The sequence below is a fragment of the Hirundo rustica genome, chromosome 12 (assembly GCF_015227805.2).
Source record: "Hirundo rustica isolate bHirRus1 chromosome 12, bHirRus1.pri.v3, whole genome shotgun sequence".
NCBI classification, from domain to species: Eukaryota; Metazoa; Chordata; class Aves; order Passeriformes; family Hirundinidae; genus Hirundo; species Hirundo rustica.
The window spans coordinates 14,076,834-14,091,923 of record NC_053461.1 but is presented as its reverse complement, the minus strand read 5'-3'; the positions used below and the strand labels follow the sequence as shown (position 1 = coordinate 14,091,923).

At 37.6% G+C, this 15,090-nt stretch overlaps 1 protein-coding gene across 3 annotated transcripts in view; it reads right to left on the bottom strand.

Annotated features, from left to right (window-relative positions):
- Positions 1-15,090, bottom strand: part of ATXN7 (ataxin 7) — a 64,608-nt gene that overhangs the window by 26,313 nt on the left and 23,205 nt on the right. For 2 of the 3 annotated variants that reach the window (XM_040075844.2, XM_040075842.2), the window contains exon 4: positions 6,569-6,673. The exons of the other annotated variant lie outside the window; for it this stretch is intronic. In XM_040075844.2, coding sequence (XP_039931778.1) covers positions 6,569-6,673 — 105 coding nt within the window. The remainder of the gene's footprint in view (positions 1-6,568; positions 6,674-15,090) is intronic. 3 annotated transcript variants of the gene reach the window in all.

The following is a 15,090-nucleotide window of genomic DNA, read 5'->3' as shown; positions in this document are numbered from 1 at the left end:
TCTTTTCCCCTTGCTGAACAAATATTTCTGTGATAGTGAACATGGCACTGCTTCTTCTTTACCCATAAAGATATTTTTCTTTCTTCTTTTCCAGTTGTTCTTCCCCATTAACATTTATCTTGAAAAGCAAGCAGTCAGGCCCAGCGTCCAAGCAAATACCCAGCAAGGAGATCAATATAAAGGAGCAGGGATCTCATGGAACCCTTGCATAATTTTATATGTTAGACTTGTTTTAAATATTTTGACATTTCAGTAAGAATAGAATAAAAAAAATACTCTCTTCAGCTAGTATTAAACCAAAAGGAATTCTGCATCTAGGTCTTCTGCTATGGCAGAACAGCATAAAATTCATTTCACATTGACCAAAGGTAGGAGCAGCCTAAAGCACATCAAGCACTTAAAGTTTGTAGTATTTTAGCACACACAGTGCTGTAGAAAAAAATAACACGAGTTACATGGTAAGCAATAAACTGAACAATCAGTATCTCTTAAATCTGAAGCTGAACATCACCTTTTTCTCTTAGCTGATACTTAAAAATTGCTTTATGGCTTCAACCAGAGCTTGACAAACTCATGTACCCACAAAAAAGGAGGACGTTTTACTAGAAAACTGCTGTCAACTTCTCAAGACTCCCTGTTGCTTTCATGTAATAAAGACCACAGCCACTCCGTGTACAAAAATAATCTTCTGCACGTGAACACTTTGTGATGATACAAGTAACCACAGCACCGAACTCCACCGCTCTGTAAAATCTGCGTGGCACATTTGGTATTCAGCTAATGGCTTGGGGGTGCACATTTCAAAGCTAAAACATGTTTACAGAGTTTCTTTCCATATTATAATAATTTCTTATATAACTATGCATTAGTTAAAAATGACTAAATAAATAGCCAAAACTTTTCCTTCTGAAACGAATCCTGTGCTGACCTCTGACCCTGCTATATGCCAAGACAATTCTTGCAAAAGCTACAGAATTTCACAAATCTTTACCAAGAAATTAAACTAGTTGTTGCTGGATCCAGCTGCTGGAACCTGGACTGTGTGAACTGTTGTGAGAGGACTGTGCATTTAAACAGAATCTCCCGAACAGAAGCTGCCAGTGGTAATTTGTTAAAACATATACATTAACTGGAGCCATAATATGCCAAATGCCACCTGTGCATGTTTGGCAATATGCTTGGCAGATTGCTCCAGCGCATCTGTGACACACCACAGAATATTCAGGTTTTATTTTGGTTATTAGACTTCTACACTATTAGATCACTGATACCCAAGAAAATTCTTACGATTTATAAAAAGAAAACCTTTTCACACTGCTTTAAAAAGACTCTAGTGAACAGTGGACATTAATTACAGAAACAAATTGCTTGCTGCCAAAAGTACGCAGGCCATAATGAAGGCTTATCCCTCCAAAATGAGCATGAGCTCAAGCAATCTCCCACGAGAAAAAAAACCACACACACACAAAAGAAATCAACCCAAAACCCAAGCAACAAACAACCCAGTCCTCAGGTCCAATGGCTTTGGAACAAAATTCAGTACATTCCTTTCTTTTCTTATCAGTTTCAAATGCTGCCTTGTAGAGACACTTTATCTTTGACTTTGTAATCCATGAATCCATGCTAAACACACTCTCTTATTCTACTCTAAACAAGCTGTATGTACACAACAACTTAAAAACCTTAAATATTGACAGATTTTTCTGAACAATTAGCTGCTGCCGAATTTAAATTTGTCCTACTGCATTTTCCTTATCTTCAATTCAGAGTGTGAGAAGAAACTAAACCAGTAATACTGCAGGAACTGAAATACTTAAATTATGTATGATACACATCCAAAATACACCAGCACACCAACAGAGATAGTTAACAGATCATTTTTCTCAGTTAAAATCACAAGTATCACGTGCTGTCTCTGAATGCAGGCGCTTCACACCAACACAAAAAACCCCTTTAGGACTCTCAAAGTGGAGACCTGCAAATAAAAGGTGGGTGTGCCCCCCCACCCCCGGCTGAGGGAGGAAGGACCTGGATTATACAATTCGATGAAGGAGAATCACAAAAGACCTCGAACAGACTCGGAGGACGGACCCAAGTCACCAGCAAACATCTTTCTCTCCTGCCAGGGTCTGCCCTCTGAGTCTAAGGTTGTGTGATGCCCCATTCCAATCCCACGACCTCCTGGAAACCACAACAGACGATGGGCGTATCCGTATAGTAACCCCACTTCTGATCCCTGTACTTCAGGTTTAAACCTGCTCTGATTGGAAACCAAAATGTTGAAGCAATTCCCCACCAGCTCTTAGGACAGCAGCAGCAGGCAAAAGCTCACGGTTGTTGCTCACCTTTGCTACCGTGCCAAACCCACGGAAGTTAATCAAGACACTTGACATAGCTTTTTAATGACTCAACAGCCCAACACACTCTCATCATCCCTTTCCAACACGTACTGTACTCATGGTTTTCACAATCACCACATGAGTCACAGGCACTCTCAGTGTAAGTTTTACAGGTAGCCTTCATTATTATTGCTGAGCGTTTAACCCTACTTTGTATTCATGGAAACTAAGGCACAGAGGGCAGAAAAAAAATCTGAAAAAAAAAAAAAAATACGGAAAGTTAGGAGGAAGAAACACCACACATCTCTATGCTGATGCTACTTTCACACTGCTGAGTTCTCTCTGAGCCACAGAGCAGCCCAGCCAGGGCAGAGAAGCAGCTCTCGTTAGCCAGGAGGCTGATAACCACGGGGAGATGAGATAAACCTGTGGAACAGCTGAAATGCCAACAAAAGGTCACACAGCCTGAAAACCACGGCACTTCAGGGCTTCCACGAACAACCTGAAATAACTGTCACGATGGTTCCCTCAAAGAGCAACCTTTGGGTGCAGCACAAGAACTGCATCTAACATGTCTCCAGGGAAGAAAGAATGGGAATCAAAGGGAGCCAGGCACATCCCGCTGTCCTGAGCAGCCTGACAGCTGGCACATGATCATCTAGAGAGTAGAGAAATACTCCTGGAGAAAAACACTTTCTGGGAATAGGTCAGCGTGATAAGTGATCTCAGGTGCTTCACCCACAAGACTCAATGCATGAACATTATATCTTTTTTCCATCTTTCACCTCTGAACTGATCTTGACTCATCCAAGGAAGATGCTGATACCATGAAAAGTGTAGCCATTCACAAAGCAACAGCAGGAACAGGAGCAATAAAGGGCTGCAATCACCTGCCTGGCCCCCAAAATGAGAACAGCTGTGATCTGACAGAACAGAGGATTTATCCTGAAACAACTTTTCCTTGGCTGGCTGGCATGCTCCTGTCCCTCTGTGTCCCCAGCAGCACTGTCACCCTAAGCCAAGGGGCTAAAGCCACTGAACTGCACTGCCAGCCAGCTACTATACACAGGCTAGAAGGAATGCCACAAGCTGACTTCAGGTATCTCATTTTATTAGATTGCTCTTAAAAACAAACCTGCACTTGGTGTTATACACACCAACTTTACAAATCGAGCATGGTACATATACCAACACCACTGAATAAATTATTAAAATGGAAATTCGTAGTCCAAACACAAGCTTGGATTGCCTAAAAAAGTAGAATTTAATTTTTAATTAGTATCTTTTCTAGTCAAATGCATGAAATAGAAGAGAATCAGTTACATGCACATCTGTCATTTGTATCAATAAAGTATTTTACTAAACAGGTGACATATTCTAATTAATAAGTTACACTTAAACTATTTCTGACTATTTATGGTCCAGAGAAAAAAACCCAGCATATGTCCTGCAAAGCACTTTCAGCCTAAATAGTTAAGTAGTTTATCACAAATATGCTTTGGAAGAAATTAATTAGCTCATTAGCTTTAACTAATAGTTTATTCAGCTTTCCTTCCATAGAAGTGACATTTTAACAGAGCACATTTTACTACTTCAGAAAACAAAATTCCACATGACAAATTTCAAAGAACTCTGAGTAAAGCAACACACACCACCAGGAGCTGTAGAATATTTTAAGAGATTAATACTACTCTCACAACAACTGAATATAACAAAAAGATACACTGATGGACTGCAAATTTGCGGAATTTTTCAATCCCTGAGATCATACCATCAATAAAAAAAACTTAATTCAGGGTAAACTGAGTGTGCTGAATCCAAAGGGTGCTTTACTTTCTTGTTATGATAACACACTTTTTGCTTTAAAATAACCATGTGTTTTGAGGACTTCAGCAATTTCCTTCTCCTGAGCTATACAGTGTTTAAAAAAATAACACTGTCTGGTAATCAATCACCTGCCATATTTATTAGCTTTCATATTTAATTTTCTAAATTAAGAGATAACGGTAAGGATTTTAAAAATGAGAAGGCTGACATAAGGCTTTGAGAACTAATACTGCACAAAATCACCAAGTCAGCCTTCTTACCTTTCTGAGGCTATTAGGTTGGCAGACTAAGGTCCTTTAATGATGCTCACCCCACCCAAGCCTGTTTTTCCCATCAGAATGACCCCGCCTGTTTCCTCTGCACGCCACAGCCCGCGTTCATTGTTCAGAACAAGCTTAAGAAATGCTAAGAGTAACCTCATCATTTCTTTCTGCTCCTTCTACACTTCTCTTAAAGGATGAAACCGTCACTGATGTAAGGCTTGTATTAGAGAAATTTTCACGTTTAGAGATCACACTTCTTCAGGGTGGTGCTGACTGGAAACGTTATGTTAGTATTTATTATGACTTTTAAAAATACTTTCCATGCCTTCATTTTGCAGATCCCTGTTCACTCTGAGCCTTTTAAATTGCAAACAGTGCTTAGAGAAGAGTTGGAGTTAACTTCACAGAACGAGTCTAACAGCAGTACAAGCAGCATTACAACATGCCATGTTTTCATGTTCATGCTCAAGACACAATGCTGCACTTATTCAGCTCCTGAGCTGCTTCTGCCACCTGTCCATAAGGGCAAACATGATGCTGCTTCCTACCAGACACCTGTTTGTCAGACAGTGTTTGGAGATCACCTGCTCATTTCATAAAGACAACCTTAAGTGTCTGCAGCTATCCCACAGCTCTCCATCACTACAATATTACTCAAGATGGAATATTCAATATGCCATCACTCAGAACTCGGTCTCATCCAGTCCTCCCCCATAAATTTATTTTTAGCTGTCAGAATTAGTTTAATATGATATTTTAGAAGGAGTTATTGGACGTCTTAAGTTGATATTCAGTGACACGTGAGGAATGTCACTGGCAAAGGGTAAACTTGCTCTTGGCTAGTAAAAAGCAACTGGAGCAAGAAAAACAAGATATCCTTTTCTTCTTCTGGCTCCCAACAGCTCTGGAGACTTATATCCACGGAACTGTGGGTTAAAAAAAAATGGATTTGTACAGCCATCCACAGAATAACAAGCAAACTATTAAGAATTATGACACAAAATCTACTCAGGTTCTTCTCTGAGTCACGCTGTGTGACACAACTGCAGGATCCAGCAGCAAGGGCAGGGCTATTATAATCCATAAGGCAACATAACACAAAGCCAAGTGAGAGGGAGAAGGGATAAGAAGTTCACCCTCTGCACAGCCCAGAAAGGCCCTTCTCCAGTCTCAAGGAAGCAGAAGTGAATATATCTTTTCTCGCCAATGTGTTGGATTATTTAAGATGCGTGAAAGGTTATTCCGTTTTCTCAACACTAGAAGAGGTTCCCTGCCCATACCCAGCTCATATCCTTATAAACAGCAAGCCAACCAGTAGGGGCACTGGGCTAGAGAAAAGAGACATTGTACAAATACATGTACACACAGGGAGGAAGGACTTGTTCAGAAGATGCTTTGTCCATCATGTTTATTAGGAGTTGGTCAAAAACATCTCATGAATTTCTTAAGAAACAAAAAGCTGAATTCCAAAAAACCTCCTATCCAAATACTGGCATTAAATTGTTTGAGGTTGATGTCTAGTCTTGAGAGGAACATGGAAAAGCAGAACTGCCAACCACCCCAGTCAGGCTTGGAGGAAGTAACCAGGCACTTGAACGTTCTCTGTCCTCTCTAAACACTGGCCAACCAACACAACAAGAGCTTCCTTACATAGTTTATATACAAAACCACTGGACCAGTAAAACAAATACAAACTGATAATTCTGAAAATAAATAAATAAGCTTACTGGCTATTGGAAGCTTACTACATTTTACAAATTTTGCTGTAAGTTTAGCTTTCAGTTCAAGTTCACACCATACCAGAACCCATGTAAAAATAATTTTGTATAAATATACAAAGAGAAATGACACACAGAGACACAAACACACTGTACATATTGGCTGTGAAATACACTAGATAAGTCATCTTGAAACTGAACTGTAGCTAAGCAGCATTTCAAGAAAGCGTTAAAAAACCTAAAAAGAACAAGATCTTTATGTAACTACACTACAGTGTATATAAAATGATTAAATACAGGTTATGTTCTTTGACATTTTTTATCATTTAATGATCTATTTACCATCAATTAGAAAAAAAATTGCCAGGCTTAATCCTGATTTAACCTCACCCTTAATTATTAAAAATAGTTAAGCACTTACCATAATGTGATTGAAATGCCTGTGGTTTTACGACCTGATTACAGTGGTTACACATCACCAAATAGAAATCATCATGAGCCGGGCAAAGACCAAATATTGGCATATCTAAAAACAAAAAGACAAAATGGCATCTCTCAGCTGCTGACAATTATAGAAAAACAGTTTAATTACAGAGCGATGACACTAGTGTTGAATCAAAATTTTAGAGACATTTGTATCAAATTTGAAAATGAGGAAAAAAGAGCATATAATGCAATAGATAATTTTGTGCTGGAGTATTACAAAAGCAAAAATCTTACTACAAAGATAAATGTAAAATGAGTGATTACTTGTAGAAAACATCTATTAGAAAACTGATTTAGGACTGATTATTTTATACCAGATGCAAGAATGCAGTAAAAAAAGACTGACTTCAATTGAGACAAACACAACGTAAGAGGGGATGTTTTATGTATTCTGAAAGGGGCTTTGGATTTTATTCCAATGTCATTAAATGAATTCAAAAGTGAGCTTCATTTGCTATTTAATTTTTTTAAACCATTTTAAACACACAGTCATTCACTGGGCAGAATTACATGCCTAATGGTTTTATTTGTTTAACAGTGCATTATAGTCCAGCCATCTGCTGTCAGAGATCCATGGAACAGCTACACAGGAGAGAGAACCAGAGATAAACTATGTCAGAGTATGTGTGGATTGCAGAGATAACACACATACTTGGAGACTTTTACAAATAAAATTAGTTTCTACAATTTTGTTTTTAAGAATACAGCTTGTTAAGAATATATAACAGTTACAACTACATTCAGAGACTACTGAAGCAATAAATTCAGCATTCACTACACAGCTTAAAGGTATATTACATTTATATAACTAAAAATGTTATTCAATCATTAAAAGACAAAAAAAACGGAAACTGGAAACATGGTATGTGGCTAAGGATCTGTATCACTATTTAAAGGTTAAAAATTGACATGAGCACTTATTTTTTTATAAAAACCCTCAAGTAATAGATTTATCTTAACAGAAATTTAGAAAATAAGTGAAACTTATTTAGTCTTGTGCTAGAACTGACCCCAGAGTTTTGTCTTACAGCTACTAATTTGCCGATGTATACATTTAGCAACATCCACTGCTTTGTTCATTAATAGAACAGCAATTATGAAATGAACAGAGTGTGTTGCACATGGAGTGTGCCATAATTCAAGGCAACTGGTCACAGACAGACACCATCAGCCCTGTTCACTTTGCTTCTCACAGACAGAGAATATATCCACGCCAAAGCTTCTTGCAGAATTAGTATGTATACCCATCATAAAAAATTAAATACTTTTATTTAGAAGACATAAGGTCCATTCCATTTGTTCCACACATCTTATTAGTGCTGCATCGAAATTAAGCATGACACCTGAAATAACAGCCCCAACTGGATTTTGCAGTTGAGTGCAAATGCAATGACCAAAGACATTTAACTTGGCTGAGAAAGATCATAGCTACTCTCACCTAAGTCACAGGCAGCTTTTCACAAACTGAGGTTACAGCAAATAAACAAATAATCTGGTTTACACTTCTTTAAGTAGCAGCTCTTGTTTATTTATTTATATGATATTTATTGAAAAAAACATGAAAATATGTGGCACACCTAAATACTGCAAGCCAGGCAAAATTAGTAAATATATGCTGAGGGGGTAAAAAAATCAGATAGGAATAATAAACATCTATTTTTCAATATCTACTTTCTGTGATGTAATATTAAGCTACATAAGAAAACAAGTATAAGCTTAAACGTCATTGCTAATATTTCATGCAGGGGCATTCTCTTGTATCAAAGTTTACACACAAAAACAAATACTCCAGGATCACCTTCACCGAGTGCCAACACACTGGGATGAATGGGACAGTAACAGCATGCAGTGCCTGATATTTCCATTGTTAATAGCCCACAGAGGGGCTACTCCTGAGTGATGCCGAGGCAACTGTAAATCCACATCCTGGAAGCTGTTCCCTGAGCTGTACCTTTCAGACTGTGCTGGCTTCCCAGGCTTTTCACCAGCTTGTACTGAATGCAGGGGGAAATTGTTAACAGGAGAGAACGATTGCAAGATAAAGCACTCCTTCACACCAGTCAGAAACACCACATCCATGTGCCATCACTCTAAGAAACCTTCTTTGAATGTTTGCCGGCAATACAGAACTGCAATTTTAAATGGTAACTGAGACAAACTGACAGAAATTGATGTAAATAGAAGTGTTTTCCTATTTCAGTTTGAGGATCCAAAAAAATCTGAATAATTTACCAAGGTCCTTTACATTGTGAAACACGCTCGGTTTTAAAATCTTAGTGACAGAAAGCAATGACAGAATGCCACGAAATACATAAACTCACAAAGGTCCATTCTAAGAGTAAAACCACTTAACTCAGAGAAAAGGATTTGCTGCACCCACAAAATCACAACCTGATTTCAAAGGAAGTCATGCACAAGATGTCAGCCAGATCACACAAATCAGCGTAAAAGATCTTGTACCCCACAGTGGTCTCCTACAGCACTGATATCAGAACACCATCTCAACATAACCACCGAGGGAGTAGCAAAGGTTAGAGGTCTAAATGCAATTGAACAATGGCTTGGAAGCTGTAAGGAGTGTGACCCAACAGTCAGAGAAGAGACCCGAGTCCACACCTCCCAATGCAGGAGCCTCACTCTTTGGCAGGCACGCACTCATATCTTTAATGTGCCTCACTGTCATTAGTTGAGCAGGGCAAGAGCAGCTTTCAGAGAAATCTTACTTCTCTTTCTGTGTTCCAACAGGACAAACACCTATGTGGCACTGTTAGGAAGTGACAAATTAGACCATGAAAATTTCAGAGAAAACATTCAGAACAGTTTAACAAAACTGACATAGCAAATCTGTACCAGGAGTAGGGGATGGATGCCTGATCTTTCTGTCCCCCAGCCGCCATTTATGAAAGTTCACATATAACGTGCAGTTGGTATTCTAACATCTAATACTTCATACCTGATCCACTTCATGACATGCACATTCTCTATTTAGAAGTCTAATGAAGTTCCTAGTATTTCACCAGTGTCATCCCAATGCACTGTTACTCTGGGTTTGAAGATTACTTTTTGAAAGACTTCACTATGTAAAACCTGTGCCTCTCAAGGAAGAGCTGCTAACCATGATTCATATGCTCCTCTTTCAAAGCTGGGCTCATTTAACTCTCTCCATCTGGGAATATTTTTCAAGGCCAAACTAAAAATTTAAATCAAGACCTCAAACTTTCTATGTATTTTCCACAAATACAGTATTAAGTGTATCAATATACAGATACTATTATAGGACCTGTCTGTTACATTAATTCTATTAACACCAGAAAGAAAAACAACTTAATTTACCTCCTTAATAGGAAGCCTCTGGACACTGATCTCCAGAATTCACCTCCCCTTTCAAACATAATTGAGTTTTTTAAAAAATAACTTTAAATGATGCATTACTGCACTCTTTACTAAGACCAGAAAAAGCCCATGCCATACACAATTCTGAAATAACTGCATCAGTTGTTGATCACGTAATAAGGAAAATGCTTCTTACTTGGAAAAAGTCAATGTAGCATCATTTTCTAACCAAAAAAAAAAAAAAAAAAGCAATAATGGATAATTTTATATATTGTACATCAAGCAAAATGAAGCTCATTGTGCCTCATCTTCAAAGTTTTCTTACACTGATCTGCAGCCTCTTCTTCTCTGAAACACATTGTGGAAACACACAAATGATTGAACAATTTCTTAGTATTTCTGGCATTCTCTTTCAGGACAGCTACACTAAACAAACTCAAGCTCATTAAAACTAACTGTGCCTGCATACTCTCAATCCTATTACTTTATATCACACACAACAGCACACATAAAACAGGCTAAAACTACCCCAGTTAGAGAACAGGCCAGCAGCTTGCATTTATTTAGCCACTAGATTTCAATGACTACAGCAGCTACGTAATTTAATTGGATTTTTCTTTTTTAACTCCCCAAATTTATCAATTTTCCTACAGATCTTGTTGTCTCTTTTCAGACTGGGACCATTGCACAGTCCATCTTTCCTAGCATCTAATAAGACAACATCCCTTCTAGAAATGAAATTAAATATCAACAAAAAAAGTGAGGTTAAGATCTTCTCCAGGACAGCAAATGCTGGAGGAAAAGAGTAAAGGCAGCCAGCGTGCAGAGATCAGAACAACAGTTTCCTATTTTCCAGAAGTCTGGTAACTGCAATTCAAAGAAGGAGAGTGAAAACTGAATCACAGGAACAGAAAGCAAAACTACCAAGAAGTGAAAGGGCAAAAAGGAAACTGTCAAGGTTATGACAAAAGAATAGAAAACTTGATCAAAAAAGGCAAAAGGAGTATATAAAAGCTCTGCAGAAATATTTTTAAGCCAGAACATTGCTAATGCTCATTCTCCCCTATCCATTCTCAGCATAAACATGTGCTTATTAAGAGTGGTTTTTAAAGTCCAAGTCTCACTTACAACAAAGATGTACATACTACTCACCACTAAGTGTAATTTGACAATGGATGCTGTAGGCTGATGCTTGATGTGAACAGTAAAAAGTTTTGGCTACAAAGATTCCACAGAACAGCGTAACACGCCTTCAGCACGACACCAACCTCCTAATACTTTCAGAATAATTTTAATCACTATAGTTAATATAAGATGCATTAAAATCACAATGCCCTACAGTATTAAATTTACACTGACACTCCAGATATAACCCCCTATTATCTTTACAACCTCCCAAACACAGAGTTCTATTTTTTTAGTGGACTCTGATCCAAATCCACCTTAAGTAAATGTACCAACTTTTATCAATTTACTAGGTTTTCCATTAAGACATCAGGGAACTGTTTCAGAAGTACTATATAAGGAAATTGTAAATAGATCCCATTATTTTGAAATGTTGCCAAAATCTGGATTGTTTGAACTATTTACTTCACGGACCAAGTAAGTTTAAATCATGTCAACCAACAGCTATCTTGAATACATTTGCTCTGTACTAGCTGGGTTTTGTCTTCTCATTAGAAGGTAATTAGTCATGATCATACTAAGGTAAAAAAAAAAAGAGTACATGTTGTTTTAACTTAACTGGTAGATCTTTTTCTCTATAGGCACACTTTTAGTAGAGCTTTTATTTAAGATAAGACAACCCCCCAGTAGCATCTGAAAAATTTTTGAAAAGGGAAGAAAACACCACAGGTGTAGTAACAAAACAGCTGACATATGCAGGAAAAGAAATTTTGTGAGAAGTCCCATGATTTGCTTGTAACACGTGTCTCAGGTACTGTCAGATCCTGATAAAATAATAAAAATATTTCTATTGTTTTACCCTTTATGGCTGTGGTGAACGTGACATTTAGTATCTGCAAGCGGACAAAACCTCCCAAATCACTATTTTTAAGTGACCTGAGGTCTCGAGAGGCACAAGGAGGGAGAAGGGAAGGGACTAAGCAGCACTGAGGACTGCATGAAACAGAATGTACCAAAACCAGGCAAAATTCAGCTGTTACCACCACACTTGAAGTTGGCCCAAAAAACTAAACTTCTGCCAAGAAATTTGCACAGCAGGTAAGTCCTGCTGAATCTATTGCTGACATTAATTGTCAATACCAAGTAATCTTTAGGCAGAAGGAGGATCTTGGCTGCAAACTGAGGCAGCTACAAACAGCACTGCCATGTATCTTAACTAACCTGGTTATCTTAAGTAAAGCTCCCATCTATTTAAAGTAATATAGGCCCTTAACTGATATGAATATTTTATTAAAAAAAAATTAAGTGATTCAAGTTAGGTCCTCAAAACTTCCCTTTTATACACAGATACTTCACTTTCTGCAACTAGACCATTATTTTCTAAACAATATCTTCCAAACTATTTTGGAGAAACACTCAAGTGCTTATCATTCACGAACAGATGTGTTTTTGTATACTTATCAATGCTGACGTAAAATTAAACTACTGCACTTTTTTTACTGTGTACCATGCAAGATGATAACAAAAGAAGAATATTTCTAAACAGATATTGTGAGCAAAATAACTAAACCCATATAGAAATTAGAGCGCTCTGGTTTACGTAAGTTTTGAACGAAAGTATGAGATTCTAGTAAAACATACATACTTGAAGGTTTTCTGCAAAATTTCTAGTAATGAACACTTAGGTATTAATAGAACACAAGTATTTTATGAACCATATGTGCAGACCTAACAAATTTGTGCCTGCAAAGAACATACATATAATCAAACAAACAAAACATATAATGATCAAATCTACACACAGAAACACTGTTTAAAAAAAAAAATCTCTCCCATAAGGTTTATGCTCCTGTTGCCTCAGATACAAAAAAGCCTTTTAATACAAAATAAAACAAACCAAATGCACATTCCCATATCTGAGCTGTTCTATTTAGGTTCAGAGGGAAGCATTGCTCAAGTATTTTCTTCAAGGCAACCCATTATTAATAATCCTCACCAACTCTGCTCTGTACATTAAATAACTTACATTTCCTGCACATACAGCTTTGCAAGTCCAGCTACTTGGGGACATTTGAAAGGCAGAGCTCTCCTTGGGTTCTGAGCACAAGTGCACGAACTTTGTTTCACTGAGTAGTTGCTGATTGATCAGCTGAAGGAAGGAACAGCTGAAGACTTGATTAACTGTTTTGACTGTGTTTTCCACTTCAGCAAATACAGCAATTACCCAGCATTTTACTGAATACTCAAACCTCAAAGTTTTGGCTCAGGGAAATTACTTTTAGTTCAAGTCCAAAAAACTCCACAATCTGGTTTAACTAGGCACAGGAGCTGCATTACCATCTCTGATCACTGTCATAAATCTCTACTAGTGTTAGAATGCTTGGTTCACCTCTAAAAGGGGAGTCCTCTCTGTTCGGTCTCCTTCCAAAACTCATGGCAGACTGTCTTTCCAAAGCTACAGCTCTGTAGATTTTAATTTGCTTTTCCCAAATTCAAGTCAGATTGCCCTGGTGAAGGGGCAAAGGATGACCTACCTCTTTCCCGTAGGTTCAGCTGTGTTGCATTCCCAAAACCCCATCCCCAGCACCATCACCTCGAGCTTCAGCTCAGCAAAAAGGTTTGCTGCAGGCAGCAACACTCTGTGCACACAGGTGGCAAATCCAAACAGCCATCCTTGTGCAAGGCTACGGGCACAGCAATGCCCCCAGAGCCCTTCTTCCCTTTCTCTGCCAGGATGCAGAATGAAACACTACATTTTAGTTCTCTAAAATTTAACTGTTCTGGGAAATGTCTGTATCGTAGCAAAGGATAAAAAACTGAGCAGCAGATACCAAAGAGAAGTGTATCACGCACACGTGCACCTGCAGCCTAGGGCACAGCTGGGAGTTCTAATTTTAGGCTCCCAAGATTTCAATGTTCCTGTAATTATATATAAAGCATATTAAAGTAGACATCTAAGTATTTAAATTATTTGTATATAAATTCATCTACACACAATTTTTTTAAAATCTAACACAAAGCGCATGTCAAATTCCTCATTCAAACTATTAAACAGGTTTTCTAAGTTTATTGTACAGAATAATAAATAATTTCAGCAAAGAAGCTTACAGAAGATTGTCTGTAGAAAGACTGATGAGTAAATTTCTCAATGAAACGCAAGTAGCACATTTTAATCTGCTGAAAAGCTTTATAAGTCTCCCTACTCACATCACATCCTGTTACATCAATTTTTCATCGGCAATTTGAATGAAGTCAGTCATCTACAAAAACCGTTCCCATTTACTTTTTAATGAGTTTTCAGACCTAAAGATATTTTTAATTTCTCCAACCAATTTGTCTATTACACAAATGTCGAACACATAATTTGTCATATAAGATATCTTCATTCAAAGTCATGCATTATTTTTAGTTGGCATGATCTCATCGTGCCACTGCTGTATTTTGGGAAAGACAACAAACTATTATTTACTTTTTCTGTATTAAAAAAAACCAAATAAACAAACAAAACAATAAACCCAAACCAATTCTAAAATAGCTTAAGGAATCCTCAAAAATTAATTGAGTTTTGCAATTATGACACAAAAATGAAAGTGAACTCAGGGAATAGAACCCCTATCATTTACACAGTAAAATTAAAATCTGGACCAAGCTAATATGAAAGTGTACACAGAAACACTTCAATTATTAGGCAGAAAACCTACCATGAGGGGGGAGAAAAGTTCTGGATAAGCCACTAGTCAAACACAGCTTCAATTAAACTGAAATAAATCACCCATAGAATATTCTAAAATGTATCTTAAGTCACACAGCCTGAAGCACCCTACAATTATGATTCGTTCTAACATCAACAGGTTTGGTATTCTCCTGTTTCACACACAGCACTCCATGTACTCTGCAGCAGCTGTACTTCTGGAGTAGGAAAAAGGAAGTTTGTTTTATTTAAACCTAAACTCACAGTTTACATAAAACTGCTCGTCACAGCAGAAGTATTTTGATACG